Source organism: Emydura macquarii, unplaced genomic scaffold (assembly GCF_026122565.2).
Source record: "Emydura macquarii macquarii isolate MOO-44397 ecotype Brisbane River unplaced genomic scaffold, CSIRO-AGI_Emac_v2 contig_3305, whole genome shotgun sequence".
Taxonomy (NCBI): Eukaryota; Metazoa; Chordata; order Testudines; family Chelidae; genus Emydura; species Emydura macquarii.
The window spans coordinates 7,904,355-7,919,752 of record NW_027133442.1 but is presented as its reverse complement, the minus strand read 5'-3'; the positions used below and the strand labels follow the sequence as shown (position 1 = coordinate 7,919,752).

Here is a 15,398-nt window from a genome sequence, read left to right as displayed (position 1 = left end):
GTGGATAAGAAGCTGGCTATGAGTCAGCAGTGTGCCCTGGTTGCCAAGAAGGCTAATAGCATATTGGGCTGCATTAGTAGGAGCATTGCCAGCAGATCACGGGAAGTGATTATTCCCCTCTATTCGGCATTGGTGAGGCTGCATTTGGAGTATTGTGTCCAGTTTTGGGCCCCCCACTACAACAAGGATGTGGAAAAGTTAGAAAGAGTCCAGTGGAGGGCAACAAAAATGATTAGGGGGCTGGAGCACAAGACTTATGAGGAGAGGCTGAAGGAATTAGGCTTGTTCAGTCTACAGAAGAGAAGAATGAGGGGGGATTTGATAGCAGCCTTTAACTACCTGAAAGGGGTTCCAGGGAGGATGGAGCTAGACTGTTCTCAGTGGTGGCAGATGATAGACAAGGAGCAACGGTCTCAAGTTGCAGTGGGGGAGGTCTAGGTTGGACATTAGGAAAAAGTTTTTCACTAGGAGGGTGGTGAAGCACTGGAATGGGTTACCTAGGGAGGTGGTGGAATATCCATTTTTAGAGGTTTTTAAGCTGCGGCTTGACACAACTCTCGCTGGGATTATTTAGCTGAGGTTAGTCCTGCTCTGAGCAGGGGATTGGACTAGATGACCACCTGAGGTCCCTTCCAACACTATGATTTTATGAGGTGTAGTGGGTTAGAGTGGGGGGGCTGGAAGTCAGGACGCCAGGGTTCTAGCCTTGGCTCTTGGAGGGAAGTGGGGTCTAGTTGTTGAAGCACCGGGAGGGAATGGTAATCTAGACTTTTAGGTTCTATTCTTTGCAAAATAATGGCAATCTGTGGCCCTGGGCCAAGTGCCCTCAACGCCCAGAGACTCTGTTAGGTACAGAGAGTTCACAGAAACCAGCAGCAGGCACCCAACCCCTGTCAGGAGCAATCTTTAAATCTGCAGCAGGGTTGCGTGGAGAATTAACTAAACAGCAGGGCTTTTTAGAATAACAAGCTAGCACCAAGATGTGGCATGGAAAATCTGTTATTGAAGAAAGGGGTGTAAGAGGGAGAAGGAGGAGAGAAAGAAAATGGCTAAGATTTTTTGCAAACTGGCTAGGTATTTTGGGGTGCTCTATCTGAGCCTGTTTTCAGAGGGTAAGCATTTAGTGCATTCTGGGGAATCACTTTCCTTGTAAGGGGGTCTCTCCCGTTTGACTGCCCTAAATACTGAGACATTCTGAATCACTTGCCACTTTTAACAGTCGTGGCCACTGATTACGAATCCTGCTGTCTGCTTACCCAGGTCCTCCACCCACCATCCACCCTCTCCTTAAGTTAGTTATTTGCTCCTTTGATTCACATGGGGAAAACCTTTTCTAAAATCAAAGGTAACCCAGACTGCTTTAGAGAAATGAGTGCTGTAAAATGCCCTATTTAAGAAATGTTTTTAGACTTTTTTGTTTGGTTGGTTTTGTTTTCCTTTTTGAGGGTAAGGGTGTGCATAATTTAATTTGGGAATCTTTATAAACACGAAGAGGCAAAGTAGAGGAATCATTTCATTTTAGCATGAAAGAGAGGGATCTTTTTCTCGCAACTTCACAGGACATTATAACCCAAGATATTTCTCCTGCAGCTTCATGAGATCTCATAACACAAAGATATCTCTCCCGCAGCATTGTGAGACATCATAATGCAGAGATCTCTTGCCCACCATTTCAATCAACATTATGAGGAGTTGAAAAACAATCATTGCAGAAAATCTATATGTGAAAGGATTGAGACCTTAATACTATGTAGCTTTTAAGAAGAGGTGTTTGAATTAATCTAATATTTTTCTGTAAGGCTGATTTTTTTTAATTCTGTATCCATTTTTTAAAATATTTTTAGTTTTCTGTCTGTGTCAGGCGGTTCCTGTAATAGATTTAAGAGGTGACAATAAATATTTGGAGCTAATAGATGGTGTGTGGTTTTTCTCTTTGTGGTCTGTGGTGTCCAGAAAATCACAGCTGTGGGGAAGTGAGAAGTCTGGGGGGGGAGGGTAGGGATTCTTTGTGGGTAAACTGAGCTCCTTAGAGGGGTCACAGGAGTTGAAGGGTGGGCATTCTGAGGCCTGTGTGAAGGATTTGAATCCCAGTGCCTGGATTGCTGCAGAGTAAGATGAGGCATGTGGAGCATTCCCTATCTCTCAGTCATGTTGAGTTGTGCTCTGGTTCATGGAATAGATTAAAAGAAAACAAAGAAAATGATGGGGAGTCTTTAATATAGCTCAAATTCTGTAACCCCTGATTGCAAAAGCATATGGAGCAGATTCTAATCTTGGTGATTCCGGTGACTCCCCTGACATTAATGGAATGATTGTTCTTATTAGCAAATAGGCTTGAGCATTCTGGTCTCTGTACCTTTAAGATCTAGAGCCATGTTCAATTTCTAGATAACACACACAGGTTTTAGTCTATATTTTTAATCCATGCTGCTACTGAGTTACTCTCAGTCTAATAACAGTGGGTTTCTCACATGTAAACACAGTAATTCAAAGGACCTGATTCTGTTCTCACACTAGAATAAACGTGGAGTGACCCCAATAAAGGCAAAAGGATTACTCTGAATTTAAACCACCATGACTGAGAGCAAAATCCAACCCAGACTCCATTAACATCAGTGAGGTCATTGCAGATTGGCATTAAGGTCACTGAGAGCAGAATCCAGCTCAGTGATTTTGTCAACAGATCGAGCTACTTCATTGTGCAATAAGGGTGCACAGCAAACAATCCTGTGTTACTAGCACCAAAGCCTTGACACTGCTTCGGAGCAAGGTCCCCATAGTGAACGGGAGTCTTTGCATTTTCTGCCAGGGTGGACGTTACAAAGACTTCCTTGTGTAACGACATTCAACATGAACAAATACTTGAGGCAGCAGATGATCATGATCTCATTGTGCATGTAGCTGATGTAACGTAAGAGCTTCAGAAGAGAAATACCACCCTAACTGCTATAAGCATTTCTTGGGAAAAGTAAGTACAGACTTGGGAATGGCCAGGCTTAGTCAGGAGTTAAAACATTATGCAGAAAAAGGCCATGTTTTGGAACTTTCACATTACTCATTACTATTTTTTCTCAAATGAAACTGGTGGAGAAGTATCACCTTCATTTGTAAGTCATACGGCAGCCTTCAAAGAAAAATGTATTCTACACTTTACGGGTTGTTATGAGTTCATTGTCTTAGGTGATCAACCTGCTTCAGAGAGACAAACATTAGTGCCTGTCAAATTCTGTCACTCCCCTGTCTCTAAATTGTTAGACAGTGCAGAGGAAGAAAATTTATGAGCTGGAAGATGAATTTCTCTCAATGGTATATGTAGTACTGAAATTATGTTCAGCTACACCTGCTCATCCTGGTTACTTAGGGCTAAACATAGTGAGGGGGAGACACTAACCTGTATGCCAAAGAGCATATACATGTTTTTGCAACTCCTCTTGAAGCAGGGGAAGTTGAGGAAGGTGATGATGAGGAGGACACAGAAGATAATTTTGCAGAAGTACGTGAAGATGAGAAACAGGAATCATATGAATAGTACAGGGTGTTAAGTAAGGCACCAGATTTCATCTACAGCTTAAGGGAGGGTAAACAGCAGACATTCAAACATGGTAGGCTTGGAAGTATGGCCGCAACAGGCCATGAAATCAAAAAAACTTGTCCAGATGTTTCACAGTGCTGGGCACTGTATCGGCAACAAGGACATTCCCTCAAACCTGGTTAAAGGGAGATTTACTCTTTGCAGGGCAGACAACCTTGCTCTAAGTGAGTGTACACTTGGTGAGCAAAACATGTTTCTTGTCACAGTATGCACCCTGGCAGAGAAGATTCACATGGGATATGACACTACAGGGCATTGCACCCACAAATCATGCTACTTTGAATGATCCAGATGCAATGAACACCAGCTTTGCTGCTCATATCACAGAAGGTGCAGCAGAGCAGAACCAAAATCCATTGAAGATGTCCTGGCAGGATGGTTTAATGGACACATAAATGAGTGCCAGTTAGCTTGGAAAGCACAAGTACGGGATATGGCATCCTGGCATAGTCAGATCTCCTTAAACCTAATTCTTCTGTGCTTCACTTAGGAAACAGTGATAGAAGGAAGTTAAGAACAATAATTTCCTGAGGTCTGGAGATGTTAGCGTTAATATAATAGAGAATCTCAACCCCAGATTCCCAGAGCGGAGCCGGTGCTGCCTTACGTGGGGCTGTAACGGTGTAGGGACCTTCCTGTCCTCCTTGCCCCGGGACACCTGGGTCCCAGCCCCGCTTCCCCTGCCCCCTTTCCGAGGGGCGAGTCCCCGGCCCGACAACCCCAGCGGGATCGCCCCGGCTGAGCTGTGAGCGGGGCGCAGGGGAGACGCAGGAGACGCAGCGAAAGGCGGTACCGGAGAGAAACAGCAGCAGAGGCAGGAAATCGCTCCCCGGAGGAAGCGGCCGCAGAGACCTGGGGGGTCGGAGCTCCCCGAACTGCAGCGGGGACCGGAGAGACCCAGCCGGCAGCAGTTGTGCGGGGATCGGTGAAGCTGAGCGCAGCAGAGTCCGAGTCCCCCCAACCCAGCCAGCTGCAGGGCAGCCCCGGGGGAGTCTGGAAGGGCCGATGGTTATTTGCAAACCAGGACTTTCCCTCTCTGCTTCCCCGCAGGCAGGACTCCCGGTCGCGGAACCCGCGATCTCCCGGCTGGAGCGAAGGGACGAGCCCAGGGTCCCGGATCCCCAGGTCTCCGGAACAGGCGAGCCTGGCCTGACGGCCACTCGCACAGGTGAGGAGCGACTAGCGAGCGACACTGGCCTGGGGACCCTCCCCTCCACGAACTGACCACGAGCGCCCCAGGGTGCTAGGCTAGAGCCAGAGCTGGTGAAGGCCAGAAGGGGCCTTGCTGGTCATCTAGTCTGACGTCAAGCCAAACCCAGGCCAGATAATCGCCCCCAGACAGGCTAGTGGGGCGGGAGAGCCACGAGGTGGCAAAATTGGAATCAAATTAGTTAGCATATAAAAACGGCCATCCTGGGTCAGACCAGTTGTCCATCTCGCCCAGTATCCTGTCTTCTGACAGTGGCCAATGCCAGGGGCTTCAGAAGAAATGAACGGAACAGGTAATCATCAAGTGATCCATCCTGTCAGCCATTCCCAGCACTGGCAAAAAGAGTCTAGGGATACTTAAGAGCATGGTTTTTCATCCCTGCCTATCTTGGCTAATAGCCACTGATGGGCCTGTCCTCCAGAAACGTATCTAATTCTTGTGAACACTGTTATAGTCTTGACCTTCACAACATCCACAGACAAGAAGTTCCACAGGTTGACTGTGCATTGTGTGAAGAAATACCTCCTTTTGTTCATTTTAAACATGCTGCCTATTAATTTCATGTGGTGGCCCCTAGTTCTTGTGTTATGAGAATGAGTAATTTACACTTCCTTATTTACTTTCTTCACACCAGTCATGATTTTATAGATTTCTATCATATTCCCCCTTAGTCATCTCTTTTCCAAGCTGAAAAGTCCCAGTCTTATTAATCACTCCTCAAATGGAAGTTGTTCCATACCCCTAGTCATTTTTGTTGCCTTTTTCTGTACCTTTTCCAATTCCAATATATCTTTTTTGAGATAGGGAGACCAGATCTGCACGCAGTATTCAATGTGTGGGCATACCAGGGATTTATGAAGATGCAGTATCATAATTTTTGTCTTATTATCTATCCCTCTCCCAATGATTCCCAATATTCTGTTATCTTTTTTGATAGCCGCTGCACATTGAGTGGATGTTTTTAGAGAACTATCCACAATGACTCCAAGATCTCTTTCTTGAGTGGTAACAGTTAATTTCAACTCCATCATTTTATATGAATAATTGGGATTATGTTTTCTAATGTGCATTTTTTTGCAGTTATCAGCTTTGAATTTCATCTTCCATTTTGTTCCCAGTCACACAGTTTTGTGAGATCCCTTTGTAACTTTGCAGTCTGCTTTGGAATTAACTATCTTAAGAAGTTTTATATCACCTGCACGTTTTGCCACCTCACAGTTTACCCCTTTTTCCAGACCATCTATGAATATGTTGAACAGTACTGGTCCCACTACAGACCCCTGGGAAACACCACTATTTACCTCTCTCCATTCTGAAAACTGACCATTTATTCCTACCATTTGTTTCCTATCTTTTAACCAGTTATCAATGCAGGAGAGGGCCTTCCCTCTTATCCCATGAAAGCTTATTTTGCTTAAGAGCCTTTGGTGAGGGACCTTGTAAAAGGCTTTCTGAAAAACTAGGTATGCTATATCCACTGGATCACCCTTGTCCACATGCTTTTTGACCCCCTCAAAAAATTCTAGATTGGTGAGGCATGATTTCACTTTACAAAAACCATACTGACTCTGCCCTAACAAATCATGTTCATCTATATGTATATATGTCTGATAATTCTGTTCTTCACTATAGTTTTGACCAATTTCCCTGTTACTGAAGTTAGGTTTACCAGCATGTAATTGCTGAGATCGCTGATTTAAATGATAGGTTACACACCACAGTTAGTAGTTCTGCAATTTCACATTTGAGTTCCATCAGAACTCTTGGGTGAATGCCATCCAGTCCCGTTGACTTATTACTGTTTAATTTATCAATTAAATGAGGTTAGTTTGACAGTTCAGGAGAGGGAATGCATCCCAGCAAAGCCCCTTGGTGCCCTCCCAATTCTGTTTGGTCTTGCTCAGTATTGTTTCTAGCAGGTCCTGTCCCCACAGCAGGCCTCACTCCTGGCTCACATCCACCCTGCCTGACCCTTCCCCCAGCCTCTCTCTGAGCACTCAGCTAGGCCCTTGGGGCAGAACCAGCCTCTCTGCTCTCCTCCAGGGAAGGTTTTGGGAGGGATTCACTTTCTGCCCTTCAGATTTTCTGCTCCCTTCTCTCTCCAGCACAGGGAACAAGCTCTGTCTAGATTCTCCCTCTTTCCCAGCAGACGCCGGGATGGAGGAGGAGAATCCCAAGCAGGAAGGGCCTTTGGAAGCGGGGCCGCACGGGATGTCCCAGAGCATAGAGCCAGGAGAGGCCAGAGGGGCTGGACAACAGCAGGAGACAGATTTGATATCTCCAGATGAGACCCACATAAGGGTGGTGACCAAGCACAACCAAGCCCAGTCGGGAGAGCGCCCCTATTGCTGCTCAGACTGTGGAAAGAGCTTCAGCCAGAGCTCCCACCTCATCCAACACCAGCGCATCCACGCAGGCCAGAAGCCCTACAAGTGCACTGAGTGCGGGAAGAGCTTTATCCTCAGTTACAACCTCATCGATCACCAGCGCATCCACACAGGGGAGCGCCCCTACAAGTGCGGCCAGTGTGGGAAGAGCTTCATCCGGAGTTCCCACCTCTTCCAGCACCAGCGCATCCACACGGGCGAGCGGCCTTACCAATGCACCAAGTGTGGGAAGAGCTTCAACCGCAACTACACCCTGGTGAAGCATTTCCACACCCACGTCAGGGAGCAGCCCTTCATCTGCAGCGAGTGTGGGAAGAGCTTCAGCCTGGGCTCTTTCACCCAGCACATTCGCACCCATACAGGCGAAAAGCCCTACAGCTGTGCTGAGTGTGGTGAGAGCTTCAGCAGCAGTTCCAACTTGATCCAGCACCGGCGCATCCACACTGGAGAGAAACCCTACAGCTGTTCCCACTGCGGGAAAAGCTTCAGCCAGAGCTCCAACCTCATCAAGCACCGGCGCATCCACACCGGAGAGAGACCCTACAGCTGCCCCGAGTGTGGCAAGACCTTCAATCAGAGTTCATCACTCATGCAGCACCGGCGGATCCACCGCGGTGAGCGGCCCTATGAGTGCACTGAGTGTGGGAAGCGCTTCATTGATAGCTCCAAGCTCAACAAACACCGGCGCACGCACACTGGGGAGCGGCCCTACAAGTGCACTGACTGCGGAAAGGGCTTCAGAGACAGCTCCGCCCTCATGAAGCACCAGAAGATCCACACCAAGTAGATACACCCCAGCTGCAGGAAGGAGACTCAGGAGGGGAGCAAATTGAGGTGACAATGGGGGAGGGCTCCACTGAGGTTGAAACAAACATCCCCTTGATTGGGACAACTTTAGAGAGGGGGAAATTGATGTAACTATGGGGAGCTTTCTGGTTGTATATAGTGTGCAAGGAAACTGAGGCACACATATGAATCATAGAAATATTTACCAACATTCTCGCGTTCATCACAGCCTAACAAACTCTTTGGATAAGGCTTCTTTGTTCAAGGTTTGCAGCCTGTCACCAGGCTGGCATTCTCCCTGGCTCCACAGTCTGCGCTCCCACACCCAATCTTTTCAAGGAGGCTTCTTTCTTTTACAGAGGTTAGCACACAAAACAAGAAGCAGCCTCAGCTCAATCCTTGGCCCATCACCCAAGCTTCAGGGTCACCCTCCCCAGGGTCTCAGGCACTCCTTCTCCTGGCAGCTTCCCAGTTTCAGCCAGCTCTGCTCCCTGCCCAGTGCAGCAACTGCAGGGCTGCTTCTCTGAGACCCCAGCCCTTCGCTTCAGGGACCCAGCACAGGAGCTAGCTTCACTCCAGTGTGGCTTTCCCTTCCCAGGGCTCAGCCTGTCTCAGTCATTCCTCCCTCCAGCTGCCTACTAGCATCCCTTTATAGGCCTAGCTGTAGCCCAGCCATCTTTAATTAGCTGGATTGGGCTCACTTCCTCTGGTCATTGGGCACTGGGCTTAGTCTGTCCAAAGGGACCAGCTGCCCTGTGACACAGCTCTTTGGGGAATATGCTGGAGCATTCTGTCCATCTCAGTCATGTTGGGTGGTGCTCTGCTTCCTGGAAAATACTAAAAGAAAACAAGAGAAAATTATGTGGAGTCTTTAATATAGATCAGTTTCTGTAACCCCTGATTGCATCAGCATTGGGGTGGATTCGGATCTCGTGACACCAGTGTAAATCTGGAGCAATCCCTCTGACATCATGGAGTCAGGGTTGGATTCTGATCTTGGTGACCCTGATGTAAATCCAGTGTGACTCCTTTGATGTCAGTAGAGTCAGAGCTGGATTCTGATGGGTCTTATTAGCAAAATTCTGGTCTGTGACTGTTTCTTTAAGATCTAGAACCATGTTCAATTTCTGGATATCACACAAAGGTTCTGATCTATATTATTTTTATCCATGCTGCTAGTGAGTTACTCTCAATCCTGTTATAATAGGTTTCTCACACATAAATTCAGTAATCCAAAGGATCTGATTCTGATCTCACACAAGAATAAGTCCAGAGTGACTCCAGGAAAATCAACAGGATTATTCTGGATTTAAACCATTGTGACTGAGATCAGAATCCAGGCCTGACTCCAGTGACTCAGTGGAGGATTCTAGATTTACACTGGGGTCACTGAGATCATAGTCTATCCCTGATTCTATTCACATCAGTGGGACCACTCAGATTTATACCAAAGTCACTGAGATTAGAATCTACCCCTAATTCCATTGGGGTCACTCCAGATTTACACCGGGGTCACTGAGATCACAATCTAGCTCATAGCGAGTTATATTGACACAGTCCCCTTGGGTCATGGAAGGAGCAGATGCTGGTGAAATTATACTTCTGTGTTGGCCAAAATTCTGCCTTCTGCTATGTGAGCACTTTGGCGGGAGTGGGAGTGGCATGCTGACTCAGTCCCATTGATTGGTTAGTTGGTTGTTGTTGTTTTTCCATGTGTCTGTTTCCAATATACTCTGAGATTTATGGCACACCTGAGAGGAAAACACTCTGTGTTATCATTTCAAACCTTGCTCTTTCCACTGAAGTAGCCCAAAACCCTAGTTTACACGTCTCTCAGCCCTCCTACAGCTGGTATTTTTCCATGATTCCATGGCATTTTTCTACAAGAGGCCATGAAAAGTGGGATGGGGCTCAATGCTGGGGGTCCATGGGATTGATTTGGGGAAGAAGTGGGAATTTTAGCTCATTTTTTACCTTCTCTTGACAATAGAAGTGTCAGGTCTCAGATCTCTCTCTGCAGCTTCTCAGCTGTTGTGACCAGGGAGCTGGGAATTTCCTTCATTTCTGAAGCAAGGGAGACAAAGTGCCCCTGACTGGGGTTCAAATCCTTGGATCCCAGCATCGCCATTTTAGGATTATCCCCCACTCAGCCACTGCTGAGCTGGCTTCTTTAATCTCCCCTAGTAAACTGGACCCTGCAGCCTCTGATCATGTCCGATGCTCTGCCCTAGACTCCCTGCAATCTGTCTATATCTCTCCAGGATTGAGATGCCCAGAGATGAGCCCAGAAGGGGTCTCCCCAGGATTATATACACAGGAACTGTGCCCTCTGTTCTCAGGTCCGGGAATGGGACATGCACCCTTTCCCCTCTAGGGGTGCTGGCTACAAGCAGCCTCAGGGCAGGGAAGTAGGTGGCTCAGGGGTGTGGGGAATGGAATACAGGGTCTTTCCCCTCTAGGGGGCACGGGCTCTGATCCAGCTCTAAGGCAGAGGACTGGCTGTTTCAGGGGACAAGGAATAGGAGAAGGGGCCATTCCCCTCTTGGGATGCCAGCTCCAATCTGGCCCCAGGGCAGGGGGACTGGTTGGCTCAGCGGGTCAGGAAAAGGGATACAGGGCCTTACGGAGTGAATCTCGTTCACTGTGTTTATTAGGCCTAGCATGAGATGAGTTGGGTCTCAGCCCAGATAGGAACAGACAGGTATTCACGTGATCGCAGTACCCACAAAATGGCTCTGTGACAGGGGGGCCATGAATCCCTGAGACATTTCTGCCTCCTCATCTCCCACAGGGTTAGTGACAGGTATTTACATCCCACTCCCATGACATGCTGTTCACTTCAGGCCCCACCCACCCATTCAACTGCCACAAAACCTCTGAACCACAACATTATGCCCAACTGCCATGGAACCTCTAGACCCCAACATTCTGCCCCACTGCCACACCCTCAGCCCCCAACATTCTGCCCAACTGCAACAGAACCTCCAGACCTCAACGTCCCATCCAACTGCCACAGAATCTCCAGACCCCAACATTCTGCCCAACTGCCACAGAACCTCCAGCTCCCAACATTCTGCCCCACTGCCACAGAACCTCCAGCTCCCAACATTCTGCCCAACTGCAACAGAACCTCCAGACCTCAACCTCCCATCCAACTGCCACAGAACCTCCAGACCTCAACGTCCCACCCGACTGCCACAGAACCTCCAGACCTCAACGTCCCACCCGACTGCAACGTCCAGGTCCCAACATTCCACCCATCTGCTATGGAACCTCCAGGTCCCAACATTCCATCTTAAATGGCCCGTCACCTAACTGAAGCGGATTTTCTCCTTCAGAAATTACTTTATCAGGGTTTTCAGCACGGTGGAACCAGGGAAGCTATTCGCTCGAGGCTGGATTTAACCCTGCGTTGATGGGACAAACGCATTTGAACGGAGACGCCGGACCCCGAACTCTTAAGGGAGCCCGTAACTCCGCTCCCATGCGTTTCCTCTCCGATCTCTAGAGAGGGAAAGACTAGAAGAGCGCCCGCAGGAAAATGTACCGCCTGGTACCTCTCCTTGGGCACATCTCCTAGGGAACGGACACCCCATTGCTCCCCAGTCTGGTCCAGTCTAGTCTCTATAGGGGCTGGATATCTGACCGCCCCAGTCACTCTCCACACGTGGGGAGCCTTTTCCTAATACCCGGCAAATCACCGGGTTAAAAACATAGAGATGGGAAGCGTCCAGTTCTAGAGCGGAGCCATCATCAGTAGCGGGGCTGTAATAGCGCAGGGACCTTCCTGTCCCAGCCCCGGCCCGGACACCTGGGTTCTTCTGAGCCCAGCTGAGCTCCCAGCCCGTGTGAGAGCAGGACCGAGCCCCGTCTGCAGCGCTCCCCCTCCCCCCCGGGATCGCCCGGGGAGCGGGGCGCCGTGGAGACAGTGTCACGGCAAGAGGTGGCCCCAGGGGAGGGAGAGAAACAGCCACAGAGGCAGGAAATCGCCACCTGGTGGGACGCAGGGATCGGAACCGAAGTGGGGCGAGAGAGAGCCCTCCCCCACCCCTCCCGCAGTCAATTCGGGGCAGCCCGGAGCCCGGAGGTGTTTGTGCAGCTGAGCCCCGCTGGCTCGGATTGGGGGCGAGGGGAAGGAGTTCTGCCTCGCTGGGCTTGGTATTAAAATCAGGGCGCGCTCTCCGCCCCGAGCCCCCGGGGGAGAGTTCACCCAGCGCCGTCCTGCCTGTTTTCTTCCCCGGAGCAGGATCCCCTGACCCCGACCCAGACGCGATCTCCTGGATGGAGCGAGGGGACGAGCCGAGGGACCCGGATCTCCAGGGCGCCGGGGAAAGGGAGATCCCGGGAGGCGCCCGCACAGGTGAGGAATGAGCGACCCCGGCTCAGGGACCGGCCGGGAGTGAAGGGGAAAAGCTGGGATCCCAGCACAGCCCGCGGGAGCTCCGCACCCAGCTCGGTCTCCTCTCGCTCAGTAGCGTCCCCCAGCAGGTCCCTGTCCTCATGGCAGGCATCACTCCCTGCTCCCACCCCTGGCAGGAGCCCTCCCGCAGCCTTTCTCGGAGGCTCAGCTGGAATGCTGGAGCAGCCAAGGCCTCTCCTCTCCCTTCTGAAGAAGGGTTTGGGGGATTCGCTTCCTGCCCTTCAGGTTTTCTGCTCAATGACAAACCCCTTTGCCCCTCCCATCTCCGGCACAGGGAACAGCCCTGGTGGGATTCTCTCTCTCTGTCTCCCAGCAGGTGCCAGGACAGATGAGGGGAATCCCCAGCAAGCAGGGCCTGCTGAAGTGAAGCTGCATGGGATGGCCCAGAGCTCTGAGCAGGGAGATCCCTGTGGGGCAGGACAACAGCAGGGAGACCCGCTGGGGCAGAGACCCAATGATCTCACCCAGTTGGCCACCAGCCTAGCAGAAAAACCCTACAAATGCCATGAGTGCAACAAGAGCTACAGCCTGAGCTCAAACCTGAGTCGCCATCGTCGAATCCACACTGGGCAGAGATCCCACAAATGCGCCCAGTGTGGGAAGAGCTTCCACTTCAGCTCCCAGCTCATCCAGCACCAGATCAGCCACACAGGGGAGCGACCCTACAAATGCCCAGACTGCGGGAAGAGCTTTAGTGTGAGCTCCAACCTTCTCCAGCACCAGCGCATCCACTGTGTGGAGCAAGCCTACAGCTGCCCCAGCTGTGGGAAGAGCTTTGGCCACAGCTCCCACCTGGCCCGGCACCAGCGCATCCACACAGACGAGAGACCCTACAAGTGTGGGGAATGCGGGAAGGCCTTCGGGGTGAGCTCAGCCCTGATCCGGCACCAGCGGATCCACACCGGTGAGAGACCTTACAAGTGTCTGGTTTGCGGGAAGAGCTTCAACCTTAGCTCCAACCTCTTCACCCATCGCAGGATCCATTGGGACGAGAAACCCTATAAATGCCCTGACTGTGGGAGGAGCTTCAGCCAGAGTTCAAGCCTCAGCCGCCACCAGATCAGCCATACAGAGGAACGACCATACAAATGTCCCGAGTGTGGAAAGTGCTTCAACCAGAGCTCCCTCCTGATCCGGCACCAGCGGATCCACACGGGGGAGCGACCCTACAGATGCTCCCACTGCTGGAAGAGCTTCCTAAGGAGCTCCCAGCTGAAGAGACACCAGAGACTACACGCCAGGTAGGAGCCAGTGGTTGAAGGCTCTCGTACCTTGCTGAACATAGGCCATAGCAGTTCTACAGACCAAATGGGATCACTTGGTGAACTGGGATCATCTCAACAAGATGTGTTTTAACACAACCAAATGCCAAGCTGTACATTCAGGAACTACAAGAATGGATGTTGCATTTAGTGGGCAAGGGAATATATCCTGGGAAGCAGTGACTCTGTAAAGGACTTAGGAGTCCTGGTGGATAACCAGTTGACCATCAGCTCCCACTGTGATACTGTAGCTAAGAAGGTAATGCAATCCTTGGTTCTATAAACCAAGGAATATCAAGCAGTAATAGGAAGGGGGTCTCACCTCTTATGTGTACAGTATTGGGGAGATCATTACAGGAGAATCCATCCAGTTCTGGAATCCACCCTTCAGAAAGGGTGTTGAAAAATTAGAGAGGGTTAAGAAAAGAGCTGCAAGAACAATGAGAGGCTTGGGAAACCTTCCTTATAGTGAGACACTAAAGAAGTTTGATCTATTTAGCTTATCCAAGAGAAGATGAGTAGATAACTTGATCCCCGTACCTACATGGGGAGGAGATCTCTGATAGCAGAAGACTCTTCAATGCAGCAGCCAAAGGCTAAATGAGATCCAATGGCTGGAAGCTGAAGTGAGACAAATTCAGACTGGAAATCAGGTGTAAGTTTCTAACAGTGGGGGGAATTAACCATTGGGAACAACTCACCAAGGGATGTAGTGGATTCGCCATCACCTGAAGTCTTTAAATCAAGACTGGACGACTGGCTATAAAAGCTCGGCTCTAGCTCCACCAGAAGTTCTGGGCTGGAAGCAGGAGTCACTCGGTGATGTTCGTTGGCCTTGGTTATGCAGGAAGTCAGACTGGGTGGCCAGAATGGTCCCTTCTCTGGCCATGAACTCTATGAATCCCTCACTCCCATCTGCCCAGCTGTGGGAGACAAAGTGGAATAGAGACACAAATGAAGGATTCACATAAATGTATTAAGGCAGGAAGAACTGAGAGGCCCTGTGGTCCTTTAAGTCAGCAGACTTGGATTCTATTCCTGCCTTGCTCACTGATTGGCTGTGTGTCTTTGGGCAAGTCCCTTCCCCTCTCTGTGCCTCAGTTTACCCTCCTGCCCTTTCTTTTATCCCTTGTAAGCCCTTTGGGGCAGGGCTTGTCCTTGCTCCAGATGTGTCCTGCATCCAGCACAATGGGGCCCTGATCTGGGCTGGGCCTGTGGGTGCGGCTGTCTTAGAAATAACTAACGAAGTAGGAAGCTTTAGAGTCATTTACAAATGATTGTCATCTCCTCCTGGTGCTGCTTTATCCCTGGTGGAGGTGATGTCCCACAGCCCAAGCCTGTTGGCCAAGAGAAGCAAGGTCTTACCTTCAACTGGATGCCATTTCTCTGTGTCAATCAGACAACCAGAAGAGGGTAAATGGGGGACACACAGAGCTCCTGGCCTAGGGAAGAGGGTGAGATGGGGGGACACAGAGCCCCTGGTGTGTGGGGAGGGATGGGGTTTTCAAGAAGTCCCTGAAATAGAGAGGGATGGGAGAGTGGCACACAGGGAGCCTGTGTGGGATGTGGAGGGATGCACAATCAGGTGAATCTTGAGTAGGAGCAGAGAGATTATTTTATTTCTGTATTTGGCTCTTGTGCTACCACTGCTGGATATACTGTGTCCAGTTCTGGTAAGCACAGTTCATGAAGGATGTTGATAAATTGAAGAGGGGTGAGAGAAGAGGCACAAGAATGATTA

General features: G+C 49.9%; 1 protein-coding gene and 1 pseudogene across 1 annotated transcript in view; one reads left to right on the top strand and one right to left on the bottom strand.

Moving 5' to 3' along the window:
• LOC137143264 (zinc finger protein 436-like) overlaps positions 1-15,398 on the bottom strand; it is a 604,313-nt gene that overhangs the window by 36,092 nt on the left and 552,823 nt on the right. Inside the window, exon 8 of the mRNA XM_067532957.1 lies at positions 1,318-1,333. Within this exon, the coding sequence (XP_067389058.1) occupies positions 1,318-1,333 (16 nt within the window). The remainder of the gene's footprint in view (positions 1-1,317; positions 1,334-15,398) is intronic.
• LOC137143290 (zinc finger protein 850-like) overlaps positions 1-15,398 on the top strand; it is a 52,703-nt pseudogene that overhangs the window by 29,259 nt on the left and 8,046 nt on the right.